At 33.2% G+C, this 11047-nt stretch overlaps 1 protein-coding gene across 1 annotated transcript; it reads left to right on the top strand.

Moving 5' to 3' along the window:
- Positions 1 to 5112: 5112 nt before the first annotated feature.
- Positions 5113 to 10446, top strand: LOC128206764 (caspase-3-like). The gene is made up of 3 exons (XM_052909454.1): positions 5113 to 6088; positions 6479 to 6547; positions 6895 to 10446. The coding sequence occupies exons 1-3, from the start codon at positions 5353 to 5355 to the stop codon at positions 7404 to 7406; spliced, it is 1317 nt and encodes a 438-aa protein (XP_052765414.1). The 5' UTR covers positions 5113 to 5352; the 3' UTR covers positions 7407 to 10446.
- The last annotated feature ends 601 nt before the right edge of the window (positions 10447 to 11047 follow it).

Below are 11047 nucleotides of genomic sequence, written 5' to 3'. Positions count from 1 at the left end.
GAAGATAAAACAGAAGGAATTAAACCGTCTGAAAGAAGTTACAAGAAGATCCGGTCGATAAAACACCATTCGTGAAGTGTGATAACGACCAACTCGTTTTTTATGCAATTCCACCTGGAAAGTCTGCTTGGAGAAGCAAAGGAGACGGCTCCTGGATGATTAAATATCTTCACACACTCGTGATTGCTCACTTTGAAGAAAAGCGTCAATTTAACTTATTAAGCCTCCTCACCAGGGTATCGGCCAAAATGTCGCTTAGAGAAACAAACATTCCCGGAGATCCGAAATCGAACAAGAAAAAAACTGTGACCGTTATCGAGCACAAATTGACCAAAGCTGTTGTGTTTAATCCATATTAAAAAGATGATAATCTAACATTTGATACATGAATTCCGACCTTTGATTTAAATTATATTCATGGCACATATGACTGCTGGTTCATCTCACAAAGTGTTTTGAAACACAATGCATTAATGTATGTGCAAATACCATTTATTTTATTTATCTTACGTAAACACACGTTTGAACTTTTACAATAATGAAATCAATAGTCGTTTATGAACAAAAACATCGCAATCGGATGTCCGATCTTGTCTGTTGATCAAGAAAGCATAACTCTAAAAGAATAGTTTAGAGCATACATTCAAGATTGCACATTGCCTTTAAAAGAATGTGTGGATTTCGGTGCGAACATATAGTGATGTTTTAACTTATGCATGAATTCTAGAAAAAGTGTTTGATAAAATACGCCAATATACATCAATTTATATTGTATTGAAGCTAATATATATTTCTCTATGTATAACTACACTTACTTCTGGAACAATAGTCGGACCAAAGTTGATGTTAAAGTTAACATTCAACGTCAACTGCCAAAAAGAAATGTCTAGATATCTACGACGTAAACAGCCAAGAAAACATGTCCAGACATCTACGATCGATGCGGACGACACCAGGTTTATGTCAACATTTTGTTTTAATACTTTTCGAAGACGGAATAATTGACATTTCATACGCAAATTAATTTTTCATTTATCACATTTTCTCTACTTATAATTGTATTCATACTTTTTTCGATGAGACGTATTCCATCATGTGTCATTTTAATTCTTATCAACGATTTTAATAAACTGCAAAATTATGACTGCATTATATTTATCCATCATATACTTATACTTTAACACTATACATGTTTAAATGCTAAACTGTATCACATTATGCTGATTTATTTCTTACCATTATTGCTTACATTTTATATTTATCATAATACATATTAACTCTGTTTTTATTATTTCTATTTATTGTCATTATATTGGAGTTTTTTTTGTATTATGTTTGTCTTATGAATTTAAAATATGTGTCTTGTTTTGGAAAGTGTAATTGTATAGGTCTTCATACGTTGAATGAAATAAACTGGAAACCTTAGAATAGCTTTGCGCCCCCACCTTGAAATAATGAATCGCGCACAGTAGCTGCAAGTTGCGTACAATCAAAACATAAAGAAATTGATCCAACTTTAACTCTCAATATCAAGGTGTTCTACATTTTCCCCCAATCAATTTGATTGGAATAATTCAATTTAATCCAAGCTTTTTCTTAAAAGATATGAGAAAAAAAATTATCATTATTTTTTTAGATAACAGAGACGTACCATATGTTTTCTTGTAAACAGCTACATTCTAAAACAAGTTAAAATTGAATATGTTCATCTTAGAACACGTATTTCTTTTAAACGTCTTTTGATACGTCGAAAATTATTTAGAAACAAACCGAAATGATACGAGAATAACGCTTAGCTCAGAAAAAGAACAATGGGGAACGGTTCGATTCGCGCGGTCGTGATCCAATAAATCAAAAGGTAGAATCGATAAGAAATTGTCGAATATTAAATCTTTTACGACAGAAACAGATTTTTACCTTAAACAGCAAGGATGCAAAGCAGTATCAATGGTTGCTATGGCGGCTTGAGCGTAAGCGAACGGTTGCCATCAAAACCTTATCAACCGATGCTGAAAATACATACCCAAGCAACGAGCACAGAATGATATCCGAAGTAGCTTGATCATATTTTTTTACTTGACACTTTCTAAAGTTCGATTACAAAAAACAGGCTCAAAAACGGAGGTGGATGAGAGCAGACGTGTGGTATTTAAGACACAAAACATTGAACGCGTGCAAACTAAGAAGAAGTATAGACAGAATATGAAAGGTCAAAGCTCCATTTCACTGCATCTAAGTAACGATCCGACCTTTTGTTGTACCAACGCATACCGATACTATGAAATTAATGGGACAACGTAAGGCAATGAACCAATCACCACGCAAGTTTCGAGATTAATTTTGACGGAAAGAAATAAAAGTTGAAACTTAAAACTGCAAGTAAAACGATTGAATTTGCAGATATATTACTAGATGAACACATTCTGTAACACATAAGTAACGTCAGTCAATAAACAAAATAACTTACATGTAACTCTGGTCAGCGATAGTCTGGATAGCATGTGATGAACTCGTTGAAGTACATAGTACATGTTTTTAGCATATTATTACCATGTTATTGACCTGTTATTTCTAATCAAATATAATTCACCAGGTGAACTACCTTGCCGCACGATCGGGAAAGTTATTAAAATGCGCCATCAAGCGTAAATAGAGATTTTCAAATTTTTGACCTAGCGATCTACTTTCTGGGTTGACATAATTTAAAGTAGAACTTAACATAGATTTTATACATACATACTGACATTTGCAAAGAATTGGGTAGAAAAAAAAGCTTTAGAATGTTAACATGCTTTAATATAATACAATTCATAGTGACCTGCACATTGGCTATAATCGAAATTGATTTAGTAACAGTGTGAACAAATTCCAAAAAGTTACGGAAGAAATTGTAGCCTCTTAGTTGTTAACAACGATTTTTTTAAATATTTGACCTAGTTACCTGCTTTCCATCAGCATATGACCGTTAAAGCTATGATAAAGTTCTTATTGTTTGACTCAGTATTTCTATTCTCTAAAAATAGTCAATAATTAAAAGAACAAACATAATCATGATATGTTAATACTTTAAATCTCATACTGCAATCGATTTGCTGGACATTTCCTATCGACCTTTGGTATCAAACATTCAGTGCACAAGAGAAGAAAAAAGATGTGTTTCATTATCAACATTATAAAACATTATACTTACTTTTCAATGTTCATTCATTTGAAATGATCGCTTTTATTTGGATTCACATGCAACAATGATTACCTGAGAAGGCTTCTTCCGGAATTCGTACTCCTCTACTAGTTTTGTAAAACTAGTTCTCGACACCAAACGGACATCGATTTCCTGGTCGAGCTGATTGTCTCTTCCATAAATCTCGAGTGGGAGTGGCGTTTGCGGAATTTCCGTACCCACATGCTCGAACGGCGTCTTTTCATTTATAGGGTGTAGGCCTTGTCGCCACTGTAGGTTTGTCGATTTAATAAGGCCGTGTTGAAAAACAGTGTTGCTGTAAGACTGCAAAGAATGAACAAAACCCGTTGATCTGGTCGTCCCCACGGCCGCGAAAATAAACGGTGAACTACCAATCGCGACAACACTTACCACAAGGAACTTGTTAATCCACATGTACATACAACATGTTGTTTTTAATTATTCATATAGTTTGGGCAAAATACATTATAAATATATATACAATAGATTCATGTTCAATATTCATAATTAATTCTCCTGGAAAGTACATCATGTATCAAAGCAACTCAAGGCAACTCAATGCATCTCAAGGCAACATACGGCAAGGTAACTCAAGGCACCTCAAAGCAACTAACGGCAACTTAGGGCAACTTCAGCCAATGTAACTCAGTGCAGCTCAAGGCATCTCGATGCATCTCAAGGCAAGGCAAATCAATATAAAGGTAGAAATGATTATCCTACGTAAAATATCCATCGATATTTTCTTGAAGTAATTTACCTTTGATCCATGCAAAATCAACATAATTGATTTGAAGTGTTTTATAACTTCAAATGCCACTAAAATATTGCGTTCTTCTTACATAATTGACCATGAATTTTGATTGTAATCAATTCCAATTTAGTTGACAGTTGAAAGCTTAAGACCTTGAGAAATTATGTGTTTATAGCCTTACATATATATCACAATGTAAAATGTCCTGTCCCTACAAGTACAAAGGGTTACCAAAAATATAATCTACTACTACTACTACTACTTCTACTACTACTACTACTACTACTACTACTACTACTACTACTACTACTACTACTACTACTACTACTACTACTACTACTACTACTACTACTACTACTTCTCCAAATAATGATAATAATCATGATACATTAATCATTGATAAGGTCTAAGCGAAGAAAAGTAATTGTTTATTCATGATAAATTTGCTTCCTTTGTGTAAACAGGAACTGTCTTTAAAAAGATAGTTTTCGCCTTTAAAAGAAATGAAACGACTTTACATTGTTCAAATTGCGTCAACGCAGTCAACAGTAAAGCAGGCTTTTAAAATTGAGTGCTTCAAAGGTTCCTTTTGTTAAAATCATACATTACATTGAATGGTTATGCAAGTAAAACCTAAATGCCAATTCAATGTCTTTTTTGAAGTTTAAAACGTTTTGCACACATTTCTCTTGTGTACCACAGGATTATAATATGATAATCTAAAACTAATTTTAAAAATAATCTTGTGTGAGACTGATTAAAACAAATATATGTGTCTTTATAAATATTGTGTGCATCGTAAATTATTTAATCATTTTATCATTTTACATTACAGCGACACTCAACAGGTTTAGGACGTAAGCGATCCATATTACATGTTTTAACGTTTAAAACTAATGAGACAACCAAAGTAACCTTATAAGATTTATAGACCGGTAAAAATGCCAACACAACCCAACACAACTTAACAGACAAACCTTCACGTACTGCTTGAAATTATGTTAATTTAAAAATTCAAATTTATTTATCAATTCACGTTCTTTCCATATAGAGTGACTAAACTGAGTATAAAGTTACCGTCTCGGTTCTTCAATTCATTTGCAAAACATATTTGGTTTTAAATTACTTCTGGGTGTATATAAGAATATTATTTGTCATTTAGAGGTACAATACATGTGTTTCATTTTGTCGAACATATCATTAGAAATAATTGCTGAAACTGTTAACGTCATCAGATATAAAAAGAAACAAGTTAACAGTGACTTTATCAAATAATTATCTTTAAAATTATCATAAGCTATTGTTAGCATTCAGATATGAAAAAAGATAGAAGTGGATGTTAAATTGGAGTGAAGAACAGCGGATTTGTTGTTAAGTCGAGTGTAACCTTAGCCCAAACATGACTAGTGGGGAAAAAGAAAGTTTAAATCAGTTCTTTCAAACACATGATGGTTTTAAACCAACAGGCGATGAAAACATCCGGAGTTTAGCAGATAAACAGAGCAATATGTCCTTTTCTCCTATTGATTCAGACCATCATGGATCGTTGGGCGATCATAGGGCTTCTTCGACAGGAGATGTGCGTGGAAATAATCATGAAGAATCTACTACTGGAGGAATGCACGCTTCTAAAACGGTTCCTTGTAACCTTGACGATACAGATAAAACATTTACAGCAGGTGAACCAAATAACGAGGCAGCTGATGCAAATGCGTACAAATTCAACCATTATATGCGAGGCCATGCCATCATAGTCGTAAATGACACGTTTCAGAATTATGACTTCAGGGAAGGAGCAAAGTATGACCTGAAAAATATGAAGGAAATAGCTAAAAAATTGGGATTCAAATGGCAAAATCGGCTTTTTTACGAAAATGTTACACACAAACAGATGAATATGGTTCTAAAAGATGCAACTGAAGCAGATCATACAAACTGCGAAGGTCTTTTATTCATGATAAGTACACATGGCGAAGAAAAAGAAAATCCAAAAGCAAAAGGAAAGAAGGACCATGCACTTATTTGCTCAGATGACAGATTTATTTACACAAGTGAAATTACAAAAATGTTTAATGATACAAAATGTCCTTCCCTGAAAGGAAAACCGAAATTATTCTTCATACAGGCTTGCAGAGGTAAGTTCAACTGAGCTAGTACAATTTATATTAAAAATAATGTTGTTTTTATAAAACAAAAAAATGAATATCCTGTTTTGTGAAAATGTCAGATAGGATATACAGTTTCAACATTGGAGAAAAGAGAATATAAGCATTTCAGGTAAGATTATGATACGGTTATAAAATTACCATATTCCAGTATGTAATGCAGATGAATGTTTCCATTTTATTTAAATTAATTAAATACTAGTTTAGACTGTACAAAGATACAACACAAAGGAGATGTAAAGTAAATGTCATGATCTGTAACGACCAACGGTAACATTTTGTTTTTAAATGTCTTTGATCTGAATATCCTCAAAGCTTATGTGGAGAACGATATATTATACTTCCGTGTCTATGTTTAAGGCACAGAAGTAGACCACGGGGTCAACATTTCAATATTGGTTCAGAAATTTCAAGATCCACCTCACGACGGTAACTTCTTTTTCTAATTCTATGAAGGTTTCCATACTCAATATATAAATGTAGTAGCATGATCTAATTTTAGTAATATCTTTCGAAATGACGAATAAATACTATTATTTGTAAACAAATGGTTCATTTTCAACAATGGAAGATAAAAGGGATACGTAAGACATCTAAAATAGCGAAACAACTGATATACTAACTGTTTTATTTTGATTTTTAACTTATCGAACAATTGCTGTTTTGTTCTTATGAACAGCATGATTATTATTCAAAAAAGTATGGGTTTTGAAATGAATAAAAGTAAACATTTTGAATAAAACATCATTCAATTGTTTAAATGCCGCATTTTACAGCATCAGCTACAACGCGAAAACACTCGATTGACCAAACAGATGCAAAAGGTTTACCTAATTCATCGAAAGTTCCACAAGCACAATCTGCCACTACAGGTAAAGACCTAAAAGAAACAAATGAAACACCAACACCAATTAAAGAGACAGTGGAAGAAAATAAACTGTCTGAAAGGTCCCCCAAGCTACTACCATATCCAATCATTGAAACACCATACTTGGAGTGTGAGAAAGACCAACTCGTATTTTATGCAATTCCACCTGGATATTTTGCTTGGAGGAACGAAAGAGAAGGTTCCTGGATGATTTACTATCTTCACGCCCTCGTGATGGCTCACTCTGACACACGCCACCTTAATCTCCTAAGCCTCCTTACCAGGGTTTCGGCCAGAATGTCAGTCAGATCAACATATATTCCCGGCGAATCTAAAATGGAGAAGAAAAAGGCTGTACCGGTAATCGAGCACAAACTGATCAAAGATGTTGTGTTCAGTCCGTATTTGAAGAAGTCATAATCCAATGTGTGTCACATGTATTTCATATGTCCCAGTACCAGTTATTTTATTTATGTAAGGCAGAAATACACATCTGCGTTTCAAATTTTACAATACGAAAATCTTTACTAGTAAATGTACAATAAAATCGAAAGTGGATGTTCATGTGCGTCCATTTTTTTGTAAATTGCATTGCAATTTATATTTACTAACAAATGGTAGAACTACGAAAACTTCCAGAACAACCGAAGGACGAAAGTCGATGTTAGAATTAACATACTACGTTAACAGCCAAGAAGACATGTCCACACATCTACGACGCAGACTACACAGAGGCTATGTCAAAGTGTTTTTTTCTTCGAAATACGTTCGGATTAAAGAAAGAGAAGAACTTTTTCTCACTTCAGATGGAACATTAATTAAACATTCATCATATTGATTCGACAAATAAATGTATTCTGTGAGACTTTATCCTATATGGATAATTTTAACTAACAATGAAAACAAACATGTAGCCAAGTTAACCCTACCTACTGTCCATTTTGTAATTGTGATTCGTTGTATATAAGGGATGATTTCGGAACTTTTTTGATAATCCAACTGCAAAGTTGTGACTTCGTTTTATGTATCCATTTTTGGCATTTCTTTTACTGCTCACGTTAATCATTTATCATCTAAAGAATAATAAAACTTGTTTGAATTGTTTCAATTCTTGTTAAGCATACCTATTTTTATATATAGTATGTATGCACTGTGCTGTTTGTGGAGTTTTGTGCTGTTCTTCTATGTTTCTTGTTTGTGATTTTATGTTATATGTCTTTGGCGAAAATCCGGTGCCACTAAAACGGGTTTATGTTTAAACCTTTTGCTACTGAGCTTGTTTTGTAGCCTTTTGCATAAATATTGTTTCTAATTCATGCCATTAGATGGGCTCTTATTGTACTTTGTATTATATCTTTTAACCATTTGTCTAGTGTTGTATTATATTATTATATTTATATTTGTTTTTAAATGTACTGGACACAAATATACTAGAACCTTTAGAAGAGCTTTGATCACCACATCCTATTTAACACAGTAACTGCACTTTGAGTACAATAAAATATAAAGAAAGTGGTTCAACTTTGATACCCAATATCTAGTAATTTTTTATTTCAATTTTAATCAAGGTTTTTTGTACAAGCTTTCCCGTATTACATATTGGAAACAAAACATTGTTTTAAATAACAAAGTCGTAAACTCGGTAGTGAACAGCTGCAGTCTTAAAATACTTTTAATAAATGAAATATCAATTCCGAAAAATGCAACACTAAAATCAGTGAAATTGAGTTTGTTCATCTGAGAATACGTATTTTATGGTCATATATTTAGTTTGACATGTCGTTATTCAGAAACATACCGAAGCGATACGAAAAGAACGCTTAGCCCAGAAAAGGAAAATGGTGAACGTTTCGGATCGTTCGGTCGTGACCCAATGAAATCACAAGGAAGAATTGGTAAGGAATTGTCGAATATGACATCTGTTATGTCAGAAATGGATTCGTACCTTTAAACAACAAGGATGCAAAGCAGCAACACGGATGCCTATGGCGGCTAGAGCCTAAGCAAACAGATGTCATCAAAACCATATCAACTGATACTTAAAGATACCTACCCCCACAACGAATACCCGATGTTGTCTGAAGTAGCTGGACCGAAATACTACATGGGTCACTTTTTAAAAGCACGATAACAAAAAACAGACACAGAAATCGGAAGTGGATGAGAGCAGACAGGTCGTTTTAAAGACACAAAACATTGAACGCATCCAAACTAAGATGAAGTATGGACAGAACATGAAAGGTCAAAGCTCCGTTCCACTGCATCTATGTAACGATCCGACCTCTTTGTTGTACCAACGCAGTCCCCATCTTAGCACTAGAGATCGAACCTATCTTGAAGCAGATTTAAGAGATCTCCGATCTACAGTATCGCGTTACCCATACGCTCTACATAACACTGTTAAAAACGACGAAAGCGTCCCAAATCCTTTGATCTTCAAAGCATCCACACAAGCATGGGTGAACACATCCTATCCTACAACATTTGGATACGATAGATCTGTGGATATAAACGATAAAGATTTGAAATCTGGTAGAATAAGATCTAACAGCACACCTGAGTGGTTTTCTGACCTTTTCCCAAGACCAAGGGTCGCCGATACTATGAAATTTATGGGACAACCTAAGGCACTTAACCAATCACCAAGCAAGCAAGAATTAATTAATTTTGACGGAAAGAAATGAAAGCTGCGAAAAACAGGAAAAACACTCAAATTAGAATATATTAAACTACATGTACATATTCTGTAACATTCTGTCATAGGGATTCCCGGATTTAACATCATGATTCTAGACTGGTCAATGTTTGTCAACATATTCTGTATCTTCTGTGTATATCTTTGTATTGATATATCAAAATTACGTTAATGACCTTAAAATTTAAGATTACCTAACGGTAGATATGATAGATTGAAACAAAACTCAAATGAAAGCGAGGACGATTGCTCTTTCGGAAGTTATACCTTATATGGTTAAATGTATATTTTTGCTAAATTTCCAGCACATGTATGATTTATATATGTTCAGTAAATATATATCAGATGCTTTCAAAGTTCGCTGTATGTCATTGATGAATATATTAGCCGTGTAATATAATTATCTGTTGTATTCAGAAGTTTGTTATGTTAACATTTAAAACTATTTAAGTGTTGCATTACTCTCATGTATTATATTTTATATTTGTTTATGTTTGTTATGTAAATTGAAGGAGCTCCATCAGGTTTGTACTTATCAAGTGTTTGTCAATGTATAATATTGTTCTTGCAATGGTACAATTCATGTCATCCTTTATATGTTTGTGATGGTATTTCCTAATATTTTGATAAATGTCGCTCACACATTCTATAATTGTGATATTAACACCTTTATATTTTGTGTTGATTTATTACAGTAATTGTAACGTTACGTCTAATTCTGTTCTATCATCATCACAAATAATATTTATATCTACTTAAAAATACAGAATTTTAACGTGTCCTTTTACTTGTCATTTAAATCATCACGCTCTGCAAAATCGCTGCGCTTTTTGTAAAGATTATATTCCATGTGTAATTTATTAAACAAATTTATTGCAAGGGAACGTCCATTATTTGTAAAGCATCAGTCTAGACAGTCTAAAAAAGAAATAGCCGACATGTAACTCTAGTCAGCGAATGTCTGGTTAGCAAGTGATAAACTCGATGAAGTACACAGTTTCTAATATATCATTAATATATTTCAAGTTTGATGAATATAAGGAGAACTTTTAATATCTGAAGTGAAACATGGTCTTATCTAAAGAAATCTAATTCACCGGGTGACCTACATTTTGAAGATAATAAAAATGTAAATATATGTCATATAGCGTTGATAAAGATATTCGAATTTATGACCCAGCGATCTACTGTCTGAGTTGACATAATCCAAAGTCGAGCATAGATTCTTTACATTGATAAATACAGACGTTATAAAACTATTGGGTAGGAATTAACTCTAAAATGTTTATTCAATACCATATCTTATGACCTGCATAAAGCCTAAGCTCGAAGTTGTACTAGTTACAGTGTGAACAAATTCCAAGAA

The sequence above is a fragment of the Mya arenaria genome, chromosome 2 (assembly GCF_026914265.1).
Source record: "Mya arenaria isolate MELC-2E11 chromosome 2, ASM2691426v1".
In the NCBI taxonomy this organism is placed as follows: Eukaryota; Metazoa; Mollusca; class Bivalvia; order Myida; family Myidae; genus Mya; species Mya arenaria.
This window is presented reverse-complemented; position numbering and strand designations above follow the sequence as displayed.